The sequence below is a fragment of the Grampus griseus genome (assembly GCF_964374135.1).
Source record: "Grampus griseus genome assembly, chromosome: 11".
NCBI classification, from domain to species: domain Eukaryota; kingdom Metazoa; phylum Chordata; class Mammalia; order Artiodactyla; family Delphinidae; genus Grampus; species Grampus griseus.
In genome coordinates this window covers 378,448-400,497 of record NC_139005.1, presented here as the reverse complement: position 1 = coordinate 400,497, position 22,050 = coordinate 378,448, and the positions used below count along the sequence as shown (strand labels likewise).

Genomic DNA, 22,050 nt, shown 5'->3' with positions numbered 1-22,050 from the left:
CCACACCCACACTCTAGAGCCGTAAGTTCATCTCTAGGACCACAAATGCGTTGCCAGTACCCTATGTGGACCAGCCAGGCCAAATCATGCTGCCTAAAAGCTGCTCCCAGGCTCTCACTGTGGTCTTGTCAGGAGGAGTTTAACTTCAAACCAATGCATCGAGCCAGTAATCCTTCCAGCCTCAGCACCACCCAACTCTCCTCTTACTCTCACAGCTTCTGACCGCTAAACTTGGGTGATGGATGACATGAGTCTCTGCCTTTTTACACAGACCTCTGACTGTGATTTCACTTTCCACATCACAGCCTCCTGGGCCGTGAAGGGCTGCTGTGGCTCCGGCAGCAACACCATGTTCCCCAGATGGCAGTCACAGTAGTCCTGCTGTGAACACTGTCCTGCCAACCTTTTTGTAGATGCGTGTCCTCACTCCTCTTCAGTCTCATACCTAGGAGTGGGGCTGCTGGGGCATAGTGCTGGGGAATGTTTAATTTTATCAGAAACTGTCGGTTTTCCAGAGTGGCTGTGCCGTTCCGCACTCCCGCCAGCCATGTCCAAGCATCCCGGCAGCTCCCACCTGCGCAGGGTCCAAGCTGCCCCTCCTCCCGTCAGGGCAGCTGCCTCCTAACCGCTCTCTCCCTGCCACCTTGGCTCCAGTATCTTCCCTCCTGCTGTAAAATGTCAGGTGTTAAAAAAAAAAAAGTCAGGTGTTGTTACCCCACTCTTGAAAACCCTCTTGGGTTTCCTGGGGCCTTTTCAATAGCCCACGAAGTCCTCCGTGCTCTGCACCCTCTCTGCTCGAATCCTGCCACTGTCCCTGCACTTCCCTGGGCCTGGCTCCATTCTGTCCAGCACGTTTCACCTGAAATATGACGTAATTGTGTGTGTGTGTTGGAAGGTGTCCCCTCCCTGGAATGTCACTCTCTCGCCGCGGTACCCAGGGGCACTCAGCGTGGAATGAACGTGTGAACAGGAGGTGGGTGCCGCACTGAAGGCTGAGCAGGGTGCTGTAAGGGCAAGTGGCCAGCGGGGTGGCCAGCGGGACTGGGTCGTCTAAGAAGGTGACATCTAAACTAGCAGCTGAAAGCCAGAAAGGGACCAGATGTGGCGAGAGGGGAAGGGCATTCTGCACGCAGGGGATGTCGCTGTGCGGAGTGGGTGACACGGGAGGGCAGGAGGCTAGGTGAGCAGTGGGATCTCATCCTGAACACTGTGCCAGCCACTGCCCATTAGGCCAGGCGGGACCCACACCAGTAGGCCCCCCAAGGTCCCTTCTCCCCGATCCAGCCCCCAGTTCTAATTTGCAGCTTCTGCTATGCTGTGGACTTTATAATCCATCCATGTGTTAAAAATGAGAAAATAAATACATAGATAGACAAACAGAATGATGGTCTCGGCAATGAAAACAGAACACAAAACCCAGTGCGTTTTGTTTTTTTGTTTTGGCCGCACTGCACGGTACCTTATTTCCCCGACCAGGGATCGAACCCACGACCCCTACATTGGAAGCACTGAGTCAACCACTGGACCACCAGGGAAGTCCCGCAGTGTGGTTCTGACTGAGAGGTGTAGCCGGCTAAGCAGAGCCAGAGCCTGACTTCGGTTCTACTTTTTCCTGAGGTTTCTCACTGCTGCTTCTGGCTGCTGGCTGCTCCTACAGTGACCCCTATCATGGTGATGGGAACACTGGACAGCTACATGCAAAAGGATGAAACCACTGTCTTACCCCACACACAAATATCAACTCAAAATGGATTAAAGACTTGAATGTAAGACCTGAAACCAGAAAACTCCTAGAAGAAAACGTAGGCAGTAAGCTCTTTGACATCAATCTTTGCAATCATTTTTTTGGTTTCACACCAAAAGCAAAGGCAACAAAAGCAAAAATAAACAAGTGGGACTACATCAAATTTAAAAGGAAACCATTAACAAAATAAAAAGGCCATCTATGGAATGGGAGAAGATATTTGCAAATCATACATCTGATAAGGGATTAATATCCAAAATATATAAAAGGGACTTCCCTGGTGGTCCAGTGGTTAAGACTCCACACTTCAAATGGAGCCTGGGTTCCATCCCTGGTTGGGGAACTAAGATCCCACATGCTATGCGGAGCTGCCAATATATATATATATATATATATATATATATATATATATATATATATATATATATATAAACTCACACCGCTCAACAGCAAAAACAAGCAAAAAAATTGATTAGAAAAATGGGCAGAGGAACTTGGACATTTCTCCAAAGAAGACATACAAATGGCCAACAGGCACATGAAAAGAAGCTAAGTATCACTAATCATCAGGGAAATACAGATCAAAACCACAGTGAGATCACCCACACCTGCTAGAATGGCTATTATCAAAAAGTAAGAAATAACAAGTGTTGGTGGTGAGGGTGTGGACAAAAGGGAACCCTTGTGCACTGTTGGTGAGAATGTAAACTGGTGCAGCCACTATGGAGAACATTATGGGGGTTCCTCAAAAAATTAAAAATAGAACTACTATATGATCTAGCAATTTTGGTATTTATCCAAAAAATGAAATCACTATCTTGAAGAGATACCTGCATCCTCCTGTTCACTGCAGTATATTATTCACCATAGCCAAGACATGGAAACAACCTAAGTGTCCATTGGCTGATGAATGGATAAAGAAGGTGTGAGCCACATGTGTGGTGTGTGTGTGTGTGTATCTATAAATGGAATACTGTTCAGCCACAAATAGGAGTTCCTGCTCTTTGCAAGAATGTGGATGGACCTTGAGGGCATTATGGCTTAGTGAAATAAGTCGGAGAAAAACAAATACTGTATGATCTCATATGTGGAATCTAAAAACAAAAACAAGACCTGGGGACTTCCCTGGTGGCGCAGTGCTTAAGAATCCACCTGCCAATGCAGGGGACACGGGTGTGAGCTCTGGTCCAGGAAGATCCCACATGCCGCGGAGCAACTAAGCCTGTACATCACAACTACTGAGCCTGCGCTCTAGAGCCCACGAGCCACAACTACTGAGCCTGCGTGCTGCAAGTACTGAGTCTGCCTGCCTAGAGCCCGTGCTCCACAACAAAGAGTAGCCCCCGCTCTGCAACTAGAAAAAGCCGCACGCAGCAACGAAGACCCAACACAGCCAAAAATAGAGAGAGAGAGAGAGAGAGAGAGAGAGAGAGAGAGAGGAAGGAAGAAAAACGGACACAGAGCAGATTCGTGGCTCCCAGAGACAGGGACAGGGAGTGGATGAAATGGGTGAAGGGGGTCGAAAGGTACAGACTTCCAGTTATAAAATAAATGTGTCCTGGGAATGAAATGTTCAGCATGGTGACTGTAGTTAACACTGCTGTGTCGTGTGTGTGCAAGTTGCTGAGAGACTAGATCTTAAAAGTTCTCACTGCAGGAAAAAACTATGTGAGGTGATGGATGTTAAGACGTACTGGCGATTGATCTGTAATGTGTACAAACACCAAGCCATGATGTGGGCAGCCGGGAGCCAGAGGTCTGCGTGTGGGAGGTGGTCCGGGCAGAGGGAGCTGGGCTCTAAAGGGGCAGGAAGGGGAAGAAGGGGGCACAGGGACGTGCCGCCGTCCTCCTCCTGAGCTGCCTGCACCGCGGGGCCTGTGTGGAGCTGGACCAGCCAGGGGCCCTGGAGCCTGCAGGGCTGAGGTCAGGGCTCCGAGGGGACTCCCACAGTCGCTGCTGCTTCGACGGGCACCTGTCCCCTCAAGCTGAGGAGGTGAGGCCTCTGACTTCCCCAAGACAAATCCCTTCGGGATGGGGGCTCTGGGCGGCAGCTAGGCTCACACTCCACCTCCCATAGCACCCCCGCCCCAGCCTTCTCTAGGGGTCAGGGTTCCACGGCCGCAGACGCCACTTCTTCCCTCCTGGCGCCCAGCTGGCTCGGGATTTGTGGGGTCCAGCCTTCCTCCATCCCGGCCACCCCATCCCGTCACCACAGGATGCAGACTGACAGCCAGTTCGCGAGGGCTGACATCTCACATCCCGAGGGCTGTGGGTCCCAGGCGTGCAGTGGGAATCGGGCCGCGGGGCCATGGGCCCTCCCCGCTCTAGACCAAGAGCCAGACCAGCAGAGGCCGGGAGAGCTCTTTCCAGCACCCAGGCCCCTCCAAGCTCCTCCTCTGTGCTCCCCGCCCACCCCACAGAACCCAGTGGGTCGAGGTGCATTCAGAGGGGCCAGTCTGGGAGGCCAGGGAGGCCCAGTAACTTGCTTGGAGGCTGCGGGAGGTTGGCTGACGTGTAGGGAGGGCCACCCCAGCCCTGGAGAAAGGTCTGGCCCTGGGCGGGGGTGGACCAGCTCCCAACCTTCAAGGCGCTTTCCCACCAAGACAGAGCCGAGGCTCTGGACCTCGAAGGACAGGCAGAGAGGTGAGTACCGCCCGGGGCCCCCAGTCCCCACGCCCTCCGCCCCTGGGCCACCCCCTCTCTGCCCCCACGCGCTCCGTCCCGCTGCTCCCTCTGCCCGAGGCAGACGCGGGTGTGGGCCGAGGCGCCTCCCCGGCTCGCGCTGCCCTGGACACGCTGCAGGCGGCGGAAGCGGGTTGTTGAGTGGCTTAGTGACTGGAAACCCCGAGAGGTCCGAGACCCTCAGCCAGCAGGGGCAGCGTGTGTGCACGTGTGCACCCCGGGCACTCTCTCCACGTCTGTCCTGGAATCAGGGGCCTTCTCCACTGCCCCACTGAAGTCCACGCTGCAAGGCCACCTCAGAGAGGGGACATGGCGTGGGGCTGCCACAAAACGCTCCCCGCCAAGCCCGGCAGCCCCGGCCCCTGGGCACCGCACTGGAGGTCTCTGTGCGCTGTGGGCGCTGGCCCACCCGAGGATGCTTCCTCCCTCCCCGCCGAGCCGCACTCGGGGAGTCTTCTGGGCAATACAACAGCCGGTTCTGTCCTTCCCATTTCCCACTCTGGGACCGTGGGGATCAGGGTTCAGGAGGGGTTTTGGAGCCACGGACATGGGTTCTTGGTCGAGTGGTGGCAGCTGTGGGGCAGCCTTCCCTCAGTTGTCTGCCTGAAGCCACCATCACCTCCTACCACGTGGGTGCCTGTGAACCACAGCCAAACCCTGCCTGTCTCCATCTCTGATCAAGGGGCCCCTCTGAGAAACAAAAGGGGGTCAGCACAGATGGTACCAGCCCCACTGCCCCCACCAGGCACAGTCCCTGACCCAGACTTCCTTTGAGGAATCGAGGGCCACGCTGCTTCTGTTTTTCTACCCGATGCGCACGTGGTGCCGGAGGCTCTGGGAATCAGCTGGCCCGGCACTGACCCCGCCCGCTGCCGCCCCAGAGGGAAGCCCTGTGCCTTTGGGATTAGCTCCACGGTGACAGAGGCCAGCCACACGCCCCGCGGCCAGCGCACGAGGAGGGCACTGGGGCCGCAACATCAGGGATCCCAAGACCCTGTGCTCTGAATGTACTTGGGGAGGTGGATACATCTCATCGACTTAGGCCTGCAGGCTGCAGAGCCCACAGCACCGGGCTGCCAGGGCCTCGGGGTCACCCTGACGAGGAGACACTTCACGGAACGCGCATCTCTCCGGGAGGGTCCTGGCGCTGCTTTGGAGGGCGGCCTCGTACACCCTGGGTGTTACACACACTTTCTCAACGGGTGTCAGCAGGTGGCCAGAGCAGGACAACATGGACAAAAATAAAGTCGGCTGAGAAAGCACAAAGGTTGTATTCCTCAAACCCATACACACACTGACAGGTGCCGCCATGTGTGGACACCAACCCACCAAAGAGCGTGCCCTGGCTCATGCCAAGAATACCCTCTGTACTTGTTTTAAAAACTTTTATTGCGCATAAAATGGCCCATTCCCCTTTGTGATCAGTTGTTACCACCTTTAAACTTTTCTTTAAACTCTCTCCACTTTCTGCCCCACTGAAAAAATTCTGCTCTTTGAAAAGATAGCGGATAGTCTATCACTGCTGGTCAGAGCAGCTGGAGGACAGCTCCCGGGGCAAAGGCCACAAGACGCCATCTGAGCAGGACTGGACCCCCAGGTGGAGCCGCTGGTGGCCTCGGACTGAGGCGAGGTGCGCTGCCGCCCTGGCCCTGCTGGAGCTGAACCTGGCTCTCCCTGCACAGGCCTCGGGCTTGGGCCTGCTCATGCCGTGGCATTTCAGAGAGAGATTTCCTGCTGCCCTGCCTTCAAGGGACTTGACAGGAGCTGAGTGCATTTCCAGAGCTGGGAAACACTGCATGCAGCCCGTCAGCAGGGCACTACAACAACCTGCAAACTAGTGGTTATAAAACGGGAGCTTTCAGAAAAAGTGCTCTACTAGAACCTGAAGTCGCAGCCCTGCGGGAGGGAGTGGGGAGCATTTCCAAGCTTCTCTGCAGCCTCCAGGCCGTCCTCGTTCCTGCAGGCACGGTGTGCTTCCGCAGCGGCGGGTGTCATGTCCCTCCTGGCCACTCTGTAAACTTGTCCTCGTCCTGGGTGGGCAGAAGCTCGAGGGACGGGCCTGGCAGTTGCGGTGCACCGGGGCGGTGGGTAGGAAGGGTAGGCAAAGGCCACACAGGCGATGAATCCTGTCCCAAGCCCAATTGTATTGGAAGGCTGGGATTTGAGGATGGATCTAGAACACCCTCCGCTCCCCTTCTAAGAAACGAGAATAGAAACGGAGGCTCTACCTCATCAAGCAAGAGGTGAAGGTCAGAGCCGCGAGGGCTGGAGCAGCGCGTGCCCTGGATTCCAGACGGCAGCTTTGGGACAGACTGAAGAAAAAGACAGTTCTTTGCTCCTTTGCAGTGAGAATGACTCTGTTCAAGTTGAGGCACGATGTGGTTCCCCAGGGACGTCCCAAGGTCGGTGTGGACGCCCCCTGTCCTGCCCTGAGGCCTCTCTTCCCTGCACGCAGTCCCGCTCCACCAGGAGTCGGCTGGAGGGCCTCGGGACTGGCCTGGCGCTGCCCTCGCTCCTCTGTGGACGAGCACGGCCCCTGCAGAGTCTAACAGTGGCTCTGCAGGCTGGACACTGCCGGCCTCTGGCTGAGCCACGGCACGAGCTGGCTCCACGGTGCTTCCTGTCCAGTGCCTCCCCATGAAGAGGTGCTGGGCTGGAGCTGGGCCGGAGCTCATGTGTGTGTGGGGGGGACCCCAACTGGAGTCCCCCAGTGTGCCGTCACTGCAGCTCCAGCTGGCTGGATCTGGGCCTCGCTGAGCAGGGTCCCACGCGCTGGTGCAGCCGGCCTAAAACTTTCTTCAATAAACGTGCTGTGGCAGGTGAGATCTCGGCACCAAAACGGAGGAAAAATGGGTTCTGCAGAGCCAGGATTCCAACAGGGAGGCCAAGAGGCATCTGTGCCTCATGGCGTGGCCTCCAGCAGCTCAAACGCGTACTTGACAAGCGAGCGGTGTAGACACGGACGCCCGGGGCCGGGCACAGGAGGACGGGCGCTGCACGCCGGGCCCACACGGGGGTCTTGCTGACCTGAGGGTTCAGGTCAGCCCCACGATGAAAGAGTAATGAATGGAGTGACAGCGCGGTCAGCTGGGACCCACCTCCACACCCCTACCCAGGTGCCAAGCAATCAGTGTCCTGGTAAAGATATAAAAGTGAAGTTGCTTCTTTTCAAGTATTAAAAAAATAAGTTAATTGACAAAGAGGCCACGCCTCCCAGGCTGTCAGCTTCGTTCGGGGCAAACCCAGGAACGAGGCGAGGCCTCCCGCCCGCCACGAGGAGCCCGTGACAAGGCCGCAGGCCTGTGGCGGGGCCAGAAGAGGGTCTCTGCCCGACCCTGAAGTCAGTATCTTCCAGTGTTGTGAATTAAAAGCAAATGCAGCAGCCTCAGGCCTCAGGGCACAGCCAGGAGAGGCCTGGAGTGTGGCACTGGGCCGCGGGGCGGGCCTCCTCAGCCCTGGATGAAGTCTGCGCTGGCCCCCTGGGCCTGGGGATTGGGGCGGAGCCGCGTCCCTCCGACCAGGCGTCCCCCCAGGATCCGCGTTCCCCGTCTCTGAAGCAGGAGGGCAGGGAGGCCTCTTCGAGGAGGCTGCGCTACTGGACCACCGTCTTCACTGGGGCTCCCACAGCTCGGCGCTTGACTGCTTCTCAGAGCCACGAGGAGGTCTGAGTGCAAACTCCCAGGAGGCAGCAGGCCCACTCCGACCTCGGATCTGGGTGGTCTGGGAGCAGCCAGCCCGGGTCGGACGGTGCACAGACCAGCCAGGGCCGGGCGGCGCTCAGGACCAGTTCAGGCTGAAGCCCTTGGACAGCATGGCGGCCTCCAGGTCCTTGTCCTCCTCCTTCTCCCGGAGCCGCTGCTCCTCCAGCAGGGCCACCAGGGCGTCTCTCTGCTCCACCACCTCCAGCATCTCGTTCAGGATCCTCTTCTCCTCCGACAGCTCCTCCTCTGTCTTCAGGTGATCTGGGCAGAACCAAACACGTGAGTCCCCAGCGCCAGAGGCAGCGGCCCGCACTTGCCTCCCCACCCCTCCTACCTTCCATGGCCATCCGCTCGCGGAGCTCCTGCTGCAGCCGGCTCTGCCGGTCCTCCAGCTCCAGCTCCCGGGCGCTGGGGTTTCCGGGGATTTGGGGGGAAAACGAGCCAGTGACTGGTGAGGAGTGGCACAGTTCCGCACCCCCTAAACTGGGAGGGGGCTGCGCTCCTGCTGCGACGGGCCCTGCGCCCACGTCCCACCTCGGCTCCCCCAGACCCGAGGCCACTCACAAGATCATGAGCTCCGACTCATAGCGCACCACGGCGTTCTTCTCCTGCACCAGCTTGAACCACTCCTGCATCAGCTTGGGGTCGTCCTTTTTGCCCATGCCTGCCGAGAGAGGGCGTGTCGGGCAGGCCGTGCCGCTGTCCCCAGCCCGGACGCGGCAACGGGGCAAGTGTGCAGAGAGCCCAGCAGGGCGCTGCCTGACGCTCCTGGGCCAGGCCCAGTCTGCCTTCGGGCACGAGGACGCCCACCCCCAAGGGTCCCCAGCCTGCACCTTCCTCTGTCCCTCCGGCCGGCCTCACGCCCCAGCCACTGGAGGCAGCTCGCCTGGACCTCTCCTGCTCGGCCGCTTGCTTTCTCTTGGCATGTTTTCGGTGCTCTGCCCTCCTTTTTTCTCTTTTTCATTCATCTAGCACGTATTTGGTACTTGCTAGGTACTAGGTCTGCTCTGAGGCCAGTCTAATGAAGAGGCAAATGGAGATTAAAAGGGTACTCGGCCCTCCTTTCCGGGGACACTCACTACGGCACCTCCACAGGGTCACTGCCCCGAGGCCTCCTCGTTTCCCATACCCTGACCAGGGAGGTGCCTCTCAACTTGTGGCTTCCTGACAGATGCTGCCGCGACCCCTGCATGGCAGACGCAGTACGTCCCTGGGAGGTGTGGGGACTCTCACCAGGGCAGGGAGACCGCAGGCTCCCCCCAACCCCCTGCTCTGATCCAAGCCCAGCAGCAGCTTCTGGGGCTGGTGCCACCCACACTCGGCTGCCTGCACCCTACTCAGCTGACACCCGTCTCCACCAGGAGCGGCCTGACCCCTTCGGGCTCAGCCGCAGCAGGAGGGAAGGAGACCTTTCCAAGGAGCCACACCCCCCGGAGGGGACACAAGGAAGCCCACGGCCGTAGTGGGTCCTGTCCAGACGCAGAAGCCAGACTGCGGTGGCTCTTCGCTGTTTGCAGATTACAAGCCACTCGACAGTCTCAGGAAACTTGGGGACTCTCTTCCTGGAAAACTGCACATGAACACATCCAATATCTCTGCCAAGGACTCCAGGTGTTCATGGGCCCCACGAGTCCACCCACGGCTGGGCTAAGAGGCCGGGACGGGGAGGTCTCTCCAAGTGCCTCTGCTTTATGGGTCACTGGTCAGAAGTCCTCTCCCAGTAAAACCAAGCCCAGGAACACACGGGGTGGCTCTCAGGGACCCCGACCTCCCACCACACGCGAGGGCAGGGGCCGCGTCTGCACTGCGCTGTCCTGGGTCCTGGGTCCTGGCCCAGCACGCGGAGTGCGTGCTGGGCACCGGGGCCAGAGCACTCCCGACCGCCCGGTAGCCCCCATCCAGCTCCGCGCGTTCCTTCCTGAGCGGCTCTGCACAGGGCACCCGCGGGGCGTATGGGGAGCACGGGGCCCGGGGCAGGTAAGCTCTCTGGGCGCCAGGATGCCTCCTGAAGCGCTCGAGCCAGCTCCGGAGGGACGGCCGAGGTGGACGCAGCTGGTGGTGGTCAGCGGTGAGCGAGCGCCGGGGAGAGCAGAGGAAGGTTAGCGGGTTAGCCGTGGTCACACTCCCCGGCCCCACCCGCATGCCTTGTCAACGACAATCACCACCACAAGGGACTGCAAACCAGACAAACTTAAAACACACACACTCAGCAAGACACAGGGCAGAGAAGTCTGCTTTTAGTGGTTTGGAAGGAACTGGGGCATCTGTGCAGAACAGTCTTTGTAAGGACAGTATTCCTCGACGTCACCAGCACAAATCACTGCCACACGGGGCAGGGCTCCTCACCCGCGTCCCGGTCCCTCTATCTGCGGGACTGGAGGCTGAAAGGCCCGACCACGAGTGGTGGCCCGGAACCGTGGATGCCTGCAGCCTGAGGCCCCCAGACCTGGACCTGCTCCCTGCGTGCACCCGCCCCCCAGCCCCCTGAGACAGTCGAAGGGATACTGTACCTTGTAAGGGACTGCCACATACTCAGGGGGTTTGTAACAGGGCTACCAGGTACCAGAAGAAGAAGGAGAAAGAGCTGGGTTTCGGGTCCCTGTTTGACTAGTGTTGCTACGGCCCCCCGAGAGGCGGTGGGGAGAAGGTTGGGGTTTACTTTACCTTCCTGGACACAGCAAGGGCAGAAGGAGAGAGGTCTACGTCGTGGAGTCCCGCCACTGGGCTCAACTTCAAAAAGGGCCAAACAAGGAGGACGAGGCGAGACGGACAGAGAGGAGGGGGAGGTGGAAGTGGAGGGGGAGGGAGAGGAGAAGTGAGAACAAGCAGAGGACAGAAAGCAAACGAAGTGAGAAAGGAACAACAGGAGGAAAAGAAAAAATACAAGAAATGGAAAAGCAGAAGCGAGGGAAACACGTCTACAAATGAATTCAGTCCTGTATCCAGCACAGAGACTGAGCGGGAACAGCCCCGGGCCTGGGGAGGGCGGGCTCCCTCCTCCTGTGGTCCTGCCGGGAGGGCGGGAGAGCTGGGGATGACAATCTGGGGGCCTTTTGGGTTTGGGGATCCCTCCGTGAAAACATCCAAAGTGCCAGCAGGCCTGCCCGCTGCCGTGGAACAGCCAGGCCTGAGTGAGAGTTCTCAGATGTTACCACGTGGGTGAATCTAAGGGCTGGGAGGCTCTCTGGGCACTGAACCCAGAGAGGAGCTCCCTGCCATGGAGGCAGCACCCAGTCTTTGATGGGCCTCCAGGGCCGACACCTGTGATGCTCTGATTCTGAGCCAGGGCTCGTTGGTCCAGTGCGTCCTCACGGAGGTGGTCCCCACTGCCCAAATCTCTGTCCCCGCACAGCCAGGGAGAGCCGATCGCCCCTATTCCTCTGCCCCTTCCCTCTCCGCAGAGGGTCGACGCCACAGCTGGGGACGCTGTCACACTGCGGACTGCACGACAGGACACGCCAAAAACTCACAGAAACAAAGCTGGGAAGTCGTGCAGAGGACATCTCTAGACTCGGGGCCTGGGGCTCTCAGGAGCAGGGACCGTCAGCAAGGGACCATCACAGAACCACAGGGCACACGCAGGAGCCATGGCCCCACGTGGTAGGCAGGGCCTGGACCATTAGAAACAAGCCTGTTTAGGTGAACACAAGGGCCAAGCAGCCACGTGTTGGTTGAGAGGCCCTTTACTTTGCAACGGGGTGAGTGCAACTGCCATGTTTTCTCTTTCTTTTAAGCTCTTCTCTGTGTTCTCCACAGGGCTTTGTGCATGAATCTGATATTGGGTGAAAATTCACGACTAAGGCCAGAGGCTGTGTGTGTGGTGGGTGTGCAGAGGCTGTGTGTGTGTGGTAGGTGTGCAGAGGCTGTGTGGGGCGGGAGTGCAGAGGCTGTGTGTGTGGTGGGTTTTCAGAGGCTGTGTGGGGGGTGGGTGTGCAGAGGCTATGTGTGTGGTGGGTGTGCAGAGGCTGTGTGTGTGGTGGCTGTGCAGAGGCTGTGTGCGTGGGGTGGGTGTGCAGATGCTGTGTGTGCTGAGGCTGTGTGTGTATGGGTGTGCAGAGGCTGTATGTGTGTGCTGAGGCTGTGTGTGTGGTGGGTGTGCAGAGGCTGTGTGTGAGGTGGGTGTGCAGTGGATGTGTGTGTGGGGTGTGCAGAGGCTGTGTGTGGGGGGTGGGTGTGCAGAGGCTGTGCGTGAGGTGGGTGTGCAGAGGCTGTGTGTGGGGTGGGTGTGCAGAAGCTGTGTGTGTGGGGTGGGTGTGCAGAGGCTGTGTGTGAGGTGGGTGTGCAGAGGCTGTGTGTGGTGGGTGTGCAGAGGTTGTGTGTGTGGTGGGTGTGCAGAGGCTGTGTGTAGTGGGTGTGCAGAGGCTGTGTGTGTGTTCAGAGGCTGTGTGTGTGGTGGGTGTGCAGACGTTGTGTGTGTGTGGTGGGTGTGCAGAGGCTGTGTGAGGTGGGTGTGCAGAGGCTGTGTGTGTGTGGGTGTGCAGAGACTGTGTGTGTGTGGTAGGTGTGCAGAGGCTGTGTGGGGTGGGAGTGCAGTGGATGTGTGTGTGGTGGGTTTTCAGTGGCTGTGTGGGGGGTGGGTGTGCAGAGGCTATGTGTGTGGTGGGTGTGCAGAGGCTGTGTGTGTGGTGGCTGTGCAGAGGCTGTGTGCGTGGGGTGGGTGTGCAGATGCTGTGTGTGCTGAGGCTGTGTGTGTATGGGTGTGCAGAGGCTGTATGTGTGTGCTGAGGCTGTGTGTGTGTGGTGGGTGTGCAGAGGCTGTGTGTGAGGTGGGTGTGCAGTGGATGTGTGTGTGGGGTGTGCAGAGGCTGTGTGTGGGGGGTGGGTGTGCAGAGGCTGTGCGTGAGGTGGGTGTGCAGAGGCTGTGTGTGGGGTGGGTGTGCAGAAGCTGTGTGTGTGGGGTGGGTGTGCAGAGGCTGTGTGTGAGGTGGGTGTGCAGAGGCTGTGAGTGGTGGGTGTGCAGAGGTTGTGTGTGTGGTGGGTGTGCAGAGGCTGTGTGTAGTGGGTGTGCAGAGGCTGTGTGTGTGTTCAGAGGCTGTGTGTGTGTGGTGGGTGTGCAGACGCTGTGTGTGTGTGGTGGGTGTGCAGAGGCTGTGTGAGGTGGGTGGGTGTGCAGAGGCTGTGTGTGTGGTGGGTATGCAGAGGCTGTGTGTGGGGTGGGTGTGCAGAGGCTGTGTGTGTGTGGTGGGTGTGCAGAGGCTGTGTGTGTGGTGGGTTTTCAGAGGCTGTGTATGTGTGGTGGGTGTGCAGAGGCTGTGTATGTGTGGTGGGTGTGCAGAGGCTGTGTGTGGTGGGTGTGCAGAGGCTGTGGGTGTGTGGTGGGTGTGCAGAGGCTGTGTATGTGGTGGGTGTGGACACTGTATGTGTGTGCAGAGGCTGTGTGTGTGCAGAGGCTGTGTGTGTGGTAGGTGTGCAGAGGCTGTGGGGGGGGTGGCTGTGCAGAGGCTGTGTGCGTGGGGTGGGTGTGCAGATGCTGTGTGTGCTGAGGCTGTGTGTGTATGGGTGTGCAGAGGCTGTATGTGTGTGCTGAGGCTGTGTGTGTGTGGTGGGTGTGCAGAGGCTGTGTGTGAGGTGGGTGTGCAGTGGATGTGTGTGGGGGGTGTGCAGAGGCTGTGTGTGGGGGGTGGGTGTGCAGAGGCTGTGCGTGAGGTGGGTGTGCAGAGGCTGTGTGTGGGGTGGGTGTGCAGAAGCTGTGTGTGTGGGGTGGGTGTGCAGAGGCTGTGTGTGAGGTGGGTGTGCAGAGGCTGTGTGTGGTGGGTGTGCAGAGGTTGTGTGTGTGGTGGGTGTGCAGAGGCTGTGTGTGTGGTGGGTGTGGACGCTGTATGTGTGTGCAGAGGCTGTGTGTGGTGGGTGTGCAGAGGCTGTGTGTGTGTGGGTGTGCAGAGACTGTGTGTGTGTGGTAGGTGTGCAGAGGCTGTGTGGGGCGGGAGTGCCGTGGATGTGTGTGTGGTGGGTTTTCAGTGGCTGTGTGGGGGGTGGGTGTGCAGAGGCTATGTGTGTGGTGGGTGTGCAGAGGCTGTGTGTGTGGTGGCTGTGCAGAGGCTGTGTGCGTGGGGTGGGTGTGCAGATGCTGTGTGTGCTGAGGCTGTGTGTGTATGGGTGTGCAGAGGCTGTATGTGTGTGCTGAGGCTGTGTGTGTGTGGTGGGTGTGCAGAGGCTGTGTGTGAGGTGGGTGTGCAGTGGATGTGTGTGGGGGGTGTGCAGAGGCTGTGTGTGGTGGGTGTGCAGAGGCTGTGTGTGTGGTGGGTTTTCAGAGGCTTTGTATGTGTGGTGGGTGTGCAGAGGCTGTGCGTGAGGTGGGTGTGCAGAGGCTGTGTGTGGGGTGGGTGTGCAGAAGCTGTGTGTGGGGGGTGGGTGTGCAGAGGCTGTGTGTGAGGTGGGTGTGCAGAGGCTGTGAGTGGTGGGTGTGCAGAGGTTGTGTGTGTGGTGGGTGTGCAGAGGCTGTGTGTGTGGTGGGTGTGGACGCTGTATATGTGTGCAGAGGCTGTGTGTGGTGGGTGTGCAGAGGCTGTGTGTGTGGTGGGTATGCAGAGGCTGTGTGTGGGGTGGGTGTGCAGAGGCTGTGTGTGTGGGGTGGGTGTGCAGAGGCTGTGTGTGAGGTGGGTGTGCAGAGGCTGTGTGTGTGTGTGTGCAGAGGCTGTGTGTGGTGGGTGTGCAGAGGCTGTGTGTGTGGTGGGTTTTCAGAGGCTTTGTATGTGTGGTGGGTGTGTAGAGGCTGTGTATGTGTAGTGGGTGTGCAGAGGCTGTGTATGTGTGGTGGGTGTGCAGAGGCTGTGTGTGGTGGGTGTGCAGAGGCTGTGGGTGTGTGGTGGGTGTGCAGAGGCTGTGTGTGTGGTGGGTGTGGACACTGTATGTGTGTGCAGAGGCTGTGTGTGTGCAGAGGCTGTGTGTGTGGTAGGTGTGCAGAGGCTGTGGGGGGGTGGGTGTGCAGAGCCTGTGTGTGTGGTGGGTTTTCAGAGGCTGTGTGTGTGGTGGGTGTGCAGAGGCTGTGTGTGTGGTGGGTGTGCAGATGCTGTGTGAGGTGGGTGTGCAGTGGATGTGGGGGGGTGGGTGTGCAGAGGCTGTGTATGTGTGGTGGGTGTGCAGAGGCTGTGGGGGGGTGTGTGTGCTGAGGCTGTGTGTGTGTGGTGGGTGTGCAGAGGCTGTGTGTGAGGTGGGTGTGCAGAGGCTATGTGCGTGGGGTGGGTGTGCAGATGCTGTGTGAGGTGGGTGTGCAGTGGATGTGGGGGGGTGGGTGTGCAGAGGCTGTGTGTGTGGTGGCTGTGCAGAGGCTATGTGCGTGGGGTGGGTGTGCAGACGCTGTGTGAGGTGGGTGTGCAGTGGATGTGGGGGGGTGGGTGTGCAGAGGCTGTGTGTGGTGTGTGTGCAGAGGCTGTGTGTGTGGTGGGTGTGCAGAGGCTGTGTGAGGTGGGTGTGCTGAGGCTGTGTGTGTGGTGGCTGTGCAGAGGCTATGTGCGTGGGGTGGGTGTGCAGACGCTGTGTGAGGTGGGTGTGCAGTGGATGTGGGGGGGGTATGCAGAGGCTGTGTGTGGTGGGTATGCAGAGGCTGTGTGAGGTGGGTGTGCAGTGGATGTGGGGGGGGGTGTGCAGAGGCTGTGTGTGGTGGGTGTGCAGAGGCTGTGTGTGTGAGGTGGGTGTGCAGAGGCTGTGTGTGTGGTGGGTGTGGACACTGTATGTGTGTGCAGAGGCTGTGTGTGTGGTAGGTGTGCAGAGGCTGTGGGGGGGTGGGTGTGCAGAGGCTGTGTGTGTGGTGGGTGTGCAGATGCTGTGTGAGGTGGGTGTGCAGTGGATGTGGGGGGGTGGGTGTGCAGAGGCTGTGTGTGTGGTGGCTGTGCAGAGGCTATGTGCGTGGGGTGGGTGTGCAGACGCTGTGTGAGGTGGGTGTGCAGTGGATGTGGGGGGGTGGGTGTGCAGAGGCTGTGTGTGGTGGGTGTGCAGAGGCTGTGTGTGGTGGGTGTGCAGAGGCTGTGTGTGTGGTGGGTGTGCAGAGGCTGTGTGTGGGGTGGGTGTGCAGAGGCTGTGTGTGTGGGGTGGGTGTGCAGAGGCTGTGTGTGAGGTGGGTGTGCAGAGGCTGTGTGTGTGTGTGTGCAGAGGCTGTGTGTGGTGGGTGTGCAGAGGCTGTGTGTGTGGTGGGTTTTCAGAGGCTGTGTATGTGTGGTGGGTGTGCAGAGGCTGTGTATGTGTGGTGGGTGTGCAGAGGCTGTGTATGTGTGGTGGGTGTGCAGAGGCTGTATGTGTGTGCTGAGGCTGTGTGTGTGTGGTGGGTGTGCAGAGGCTGTGTGTGAGGTGGGTGTGCAGAGGCTGTGTGTGTGGTGGGTGTGCAGAGGCTGTGTGTGTGGTGGGTGTGCAGATGCTGTGTGAGGTGGGTGTGCAGTGGATGTGGGGGGGTGGGTGTGCAGAGGCTGTGTGTGGTGGGTGTGCAGAGGCTGTGTGTGGTGGGTGTGCAGAGGCTGTGTGTGTGGTGGGTGTGCAGAGGCTGTGTGTGGGGTGGGTGTGCAGAGGCTGTGTGTGTGGGGTGGGTGTGCAGAGGCTGTGTGTGAGGTGGGTGTGCAGAGGCTGTGTGTGTGTGTGTGCAGAGGCTGTGTGTGGTGGGTGTGCAGAGGCTGTGTGTGTGGTGGGTTTTCAGAGGCTGTGTATGTGTGGTGGGTGTGCAGAGGCTGTGTATGTGTGGTGGGTGTGCAGAGGCTGTGTATGTGTGGTGGGTGTGCAGAGGCTGTATGTGTGTGCTGAGGCTGTGTGTGTGTGGTGGGTGTGCAGAGGCTGTGTGTGAGGTGGGTGTGCAGAGGCTATGTGCGTGGGGTGGGTGTGCAGATGCTGTGTGAGGTGGGTGTGCAGTGGATGTGGGGGGGTGGGTGTGCAGAGGCTGTGTGTGTGGTGGCTGTGCAGAGGCTATGTGCGTGGGGTGGGTGTGCAGATGCTGTGTGAGGTGGGTGTGCAGTGGATGTGGGGGGGTGGGTGTGCAGAGGCTGTGTGTGTGGTGGGTGTGCAGAGGCTGTGTGTGTGGTGGGTGTGCAGAGGCTGTGTGTGGTGGGTTTTCAGAGGCTGTGTGTGTGGTGGGTGTGCAGAGGCTGTGTGTGTGGTGGGTGTGCAGAGGCTGTGTGTGAGGTGGGTGTGCAGTGGATGTGGGGGGGTGGGTGTGCAGAGGCTGTGTGTGAGGTGGGTGTGCAGAGGCTGTGTGTGTGTGTGTGCAGAGGCTGTGTGTGGTGGGTGTGCAGAGGCTGTGGGTGTGTGGTGGGTGTGCAGAGGCTGTGTGTGTGGTGGGTGTGGACACTGTATGTGTGTGCAGAGGCTGTGTGTGTGCAGAGGCTGTGTGTGTGGTAGGTGTGCAGAGGCTGTGGGGGGGTGGGTGTGCAGAGGCTGTGTGTGTGGTGGGTTTTCAGAGGCTGTGTGTGTGGTGGGTGTGCAGATGCTGTGTGAGGTGGGTGTGCAGAGGCTGTGTGTGAGGTGGGTGTGCAGAGGCTATGTGCGTGGGGTGGGTGTGCAGATGCTGTGTGAGGTGGGTGTGCAGTGGATGTGGGGGGGGTGTGCAGAGGCTGTGTGTGAGGTGGGTGTGCAGAGGCTGTGTGTGGTGGGTGTGCAGAGGCTGTGTGTGAGGTGGGTGTGCAGAGGCTATGTGCGTGGGGTGGGTGTGCAGATGCTGTGTGAGGTGGGTGTGCAGTGGATGTGGGGGGGTGGGTGTGCAGAGGCTGTGTGTGGTGGGTGTGCAGTGGATGTGGGGGGTGGGTGTGCAGAGGCTGTGTGTGTGGTGGCTGTGCAGAGGCTATGTGCGTGGGGTGGGTGTGCAGATGCTGTGTGAGGTGGGTGTGCAGTGGATGTGGGGGGGTGGGTGTGCAGAGGCTGTGTGTGGTGGGTGTGCAGTGGATGTGGGGGGTGGGTGTGCAGAGGCTGTGTGTGTGGTGGCTGTGCAGAGGCTATGTGCGTGGGGTGGGTGTGCAGACGCTGTGTGAGGTGGGTGTGCAGTGGATGTGGGGGGGGGTGTGCAGAGGCTGTGTGTGGTGGGTGTGCAGAGGCTGTGTGTGTGGTGGCTGTGCAGAGGCTGTGTGTGAGGTGGGTGTGCAGAGGCTGTGTGCGTGGGGTGGGTGTGCAGAGGCTGTGTGTGTGTGGTGGGTGTGCAGACGCTGTGTGTGTGTGGTGGGTTTTCAGAGGCTGTGTGTGTGAGGTGGGTGTGCAGAGGCTGTGTGTGGTGGGTGTGCAGAGGCTGTGTGTGTGGTGGGTGTGCAGAGGCTGTGTGTGAGGTGGGTGTGCAGAGGCTGTGTGTGTGGTGGGTTTTCAGAGGCTGTGTGTGTGGTGGGTGTGCAGAGGCTGTGTGTGGTGGGTGTGCAGAGGCTGTGTGTGTGAGGTGGGTGTGCAGAGGCTGTGTGTGTGGTGGGTTTTCAGAGGCTGTGTGTGTGGTGGGTGTGCAGATGCTGTGTGAGGTGGGTGTGCAGAGGCTGTGTGGGGGGTGGGTGTGCAGAGGCTATGTGTGTGGTGGCTGTGCAGAGGCTGTGTGCGTGGGGTGGGTGTGCAGATGCTGTGTGTGCTGAGGCTGTGTGTGTATGGGTGTGCAGAGGCTGTATGTGTGTGCTGAGGCTGTGTGTGTGTGGTGGGTGTGCAGTGGATGTGTGTGGGGGGTGTGCAGAGGCTGTGTGTGGGGGGTGGGTGTGCAGAGGCTGTGTGTGTGGTGGGTGTGCAGAGGCTGTGTGTGAGGTGGGTGTGCAGAGGCTGTGTGTGTGTAGTGGGTGTGCAGAGGCTGTGTATGTGTGGTGGGTGTGCAGAGGCTGTGTGTGTGGTAGGTGTGCAGAGGCTGGGGGGGGTGTGCAGAGGCTGTGTGTGTGGTGGGTTTTCAGAGGCTGTGTGTGTGGTGGGTGTGCAGAGGCTGTGTGTGTGGTGGGTGTGCAGAGGCTGTGTGTGTGAGGTGGGTGTGCAGAGGCTGTGTGTGTGGTGGGTGTGCAGAGGCTGTGTGTGAGGTGGGTGTGCAGAGGCTATGTGCGTGGGGTGGGTGTGCAGATGCTGTGTGAGGTGGGTGTGCAGTGGATGTGGGGGGGTGGGTGTGCAGAGGCTGTGTGTGAGGTGGGTGTGCAGAGGCTATGTGCGTGGGGTGGGTGTGCAGACGCTGTGTGAGGTGGGTGTGCAGTGGATGTGGGGGGGTGGGTGTGCAGAGGCTGTGTGTGTGGTGGCTGTGCAGAGGCTGTGTGTGAGGTGGGTGTGCAGAGGCTGTGTGTGGTGGGTGTGCAGAGGCTATGTGCGTGGGGTGGGTGTGCAGACGCTGTGTGAGGTGGGTGTGCAGTGGATGTGGGGGGGGGTGTGCAGAGGCTGTGTGTGTGGTGGCTGTGCAGAGGCTATGTACGTGGGGTGGGTGTGCAGACGCTGTGTGAGGTGGGTGTGCAGTGGATGTGGGGGGGGGTGTGCAGAGGCTGTGTGTGGTGGGTGTGCAGAGGCTGTGTGTGTGGTGGGTGTGCAGAGGCTGTGTGTGAGGTGGGTGTGCAGAGGCTGTGTGTGTGGTGGGTTTTCAGAGGCTGTGTGTGTGGTGGGTGTGCAGAGGCTGTGTGTGAGGTGGGTGTGCAGAGGCTGTGTGTGAGGTGGGTGTGCAGAGGCTGTGTGTGTGGTGGGTGTGCAGATGCTGTGTGAGGTGGGTGTGCAGTGGATGTGGGGGGGTGGGTGTGCAGAGGCTGTGTGTGTGGTGGCTGTGCAGAGGCTATGTGCGTGGGGTGGGTGTGCAGACGCTGTGTGAGGTGGGTGTGCAGTGGATGTGGGGGTGGGTGTGCAGAGGCTGTGTGTGTGGTGGGTGTGCAGAGGCTGTGTGTGGTGGGTGTGCAGAGGCTGTGTGTGTGGTGGGTGTGCAGAGGCTGTGTGTGAGGTGGGTGTGCAGAGGCTGTGTGTGAGGTGGGTGTGCAGAGGCTGTGTGTGAGGTGGGTGTGCAGAGGCTATGTGCATGGGGTGGGTGTGCAGATGCTGTGTGAGGTGGGTGTGCAGTGGATGTGGGGGGGGGTGTGCAGAGGCTGTGTGTGGTGGGTGTGCAGAGGCTGTGTGTGTGGTGGGTGTGCAGAGGCTGTGTGTGAGGTGGGTGTGCAGAGGCTGTGCGTGGGGTGGGTGTGCAGATGCTGTGTGAGGTGGGTGTGCAGTGGATGTGGGGGGGGGGGTGCAGAGGCTGTGTGTGGTGGGTTTTCAGAGGCTTTGTATGTGTGGTGGGTGTGCAGAGGCTGTGTATGTGTGGTGGGTGTGCAGAGGCTGTGGGTGTGTGGTGGGTGTGCAGAGGCTGTGTGCGTGGTAGGTGTGCAGAGGCTGGGGGGGGTGTGCAGAGGCTGTGTGTGTGGTGGGTGTGCAGAGGCTGTGTGTGGTGGGTGTGCAGAGGCTGTGTGTGTGGTGGGTGTGCAGATGCTGTGTGAGGTGGGTGTGCAGTGGATGTGGGGGGGTGGGTGTGCAGAGGCTGTGTGTGTGTGTGTGCAGAGGCTATGTGCGTGGGGTGGGTGTGCAGAGGCTGTGTGTGTGAGGTGGGTGTGCAGAGGCTGTGGGTGTGTGGTGGGTGTGCAGAGGCTGTGTGTGAGGTGGGTGTGCAGAGGCTGTGTGTGGTGTGTGTGCAGAGGCTGTGTGTGGTGGGTGTGCAGAGGCTGTGTGTGGTGGGTGTGCAGAGGCTGTATGTGTGGTGGGTGTGCAGAGGCTGTGTATGTGTGGTGGGTGTGCAGAGGCTGTGTGTGTGGTAGGTGTGCAGAGGCTGGGGGGGGTGTGCAGAGGCTGTGTGTGTGGTGGGTGTGCAGAGGCTGTGTGTGGTGGGTGTGCAGAGGCTGTGTGTGTGGTGGGTGTGCAGATGCTGTGTGAGGTGGGTGTGCAGTGGATGTGGGGGGGTGGGTGTGCAGAGGCTGTGTGTGTGGTGGCTGTGCAGAGGCTATGTGCGTGGGGTGGGTGTGCAGACGCTGTGTGAGGTGGGTGTGCAGTGGATGTGGGGGGGGGTGTGCAGAGGCTGTGTGTGGTGGGTGTGCAGAGGCTGTGTGTGTGGTGGGTGTGCAGAGGCTGTGTGTGTGTGTGTGCAGAGGCTGTGTGTGGTGGGTGTGCAGAGGCTGTGTGTGTGGTGGGTTTTCAGAGGCTTTGTATGTGTGGTGGGTGTGCAGAGGCTGTGTATGTGTGGTGGGTGTGCAGAGGCTGTGGGTGTGTGGTGGGTGTGCAGAGGCTGTGTGTGTGGTAGGTGTGCAGAGGCTGGGGGGGTGTGCAGAGGCTGTGTGTGTGGTGGGTGTGCAGAGGCTGTGTGTGGTGGGTGTGCAGAGGCTGTGTGTGTGGTGGGTGTGCAGATGCTGTGTGAGGTGGGTGTGCAGTGGATGTGGGGGGGTGGGTGTGCAGAGGCTGTGTGTGTGGTGGCTGTGCAGAGGCTATGTGCGTGGGGTGGGTGTGCAGACGCTGTGTGAGGTGGGTGTGCAGTGGATGTGGGGGTGGGTGTGCAGAGGCTGTGTGTGGTGGGTGTGCAGAGGCTGTGTGTGTGGTGGGTGTGCAGAGGCTGTGTGTGAGGTGGGTGTGCAGAGGCTGTGTGTGTGGTGGGTGTGCAGAGGCTGTGTGTGTGAGGTGGGTGTGCAGAGGCTGTGTGTGGTGGGTGTGCAGAGGCTGTGTGTGAGGTGGGTGTGCAGAGGCTGTGTGTGGTGGGTGTGCAGAGGCTATGTGCGTGGGGTGGGTGTGCAGACGCTGTGTGAGGTGGGTGTGCAGTGGATGTGGGGGGGGGTGTGCAGAGGCTGTGTGTGGTGGCTGTGCAGAGGCTGTGTGTGTGGTGGGTGTGCAGAGGCTGTGTGTGAGGTGGGTGTGCAGAGGCTGTGTGTGTGGTGGGTTTTCAGAGGCTGTGTGTGTGGTGGGTGTGCAGAGGCTGTGTGTGAGGTGGGTGTGCAGAGGCTGTGTGTGAGGTGGGTGTGCAGAGGCTGTGTGTGTGGTGGGTGTGCAGAGGCTGTGTGTGAGGTGGGTGTGCAGAGG

The 22,050-nt window shown here is 59.7% G+C and overlaps 1 protein-coding gene across 13 annotated transcripts in view; it reads right to left on the bottom strand.

The window, feature by feature from the left end:
• Positions 1–5,823: 5,823 nt before the first annotated feature.
• The window catches only part of MICAL3 (microtubule associated monooxygenase, calponin and LIM domain containing 3), a 185,340-nt gene continuing 169,113 nt past the window's right edge, over positions 5,824–22,050 (bottom strand). For 8 of the 13 annotated variants that reach the window (XM_082665676.1, XM_082665671.1, XM_082665685.1 and 5 more), the window contains 4 exons: positions 10,792–10,857; positions 8,692–8,791; positions 8,462–8,535; positions 5,824–8,388 (listed from right to left, as the gene is read on the bottom strand). In XM_082665676.1, coding sequence (XP_082521802.1) covers positions 8,204–8,388; positions 8,462–8,535; positions 8,692–8,791; positions 10,792–10,857 — 425 coding nt within the window. In that variant the 3' untranslated portion in view covers positions 5,824–8,203. The remainder of the gene's footprint in view (positions 8,389–8,461; positions 8,536–8,691; positions 8,792–10,791; positions 10,858–22,050) is intronic. The other 5 variants (XM_082665683.1, XM_082665682.1, XM_082665684.1 and 2 more) reach the window with 1 other exon arrangement.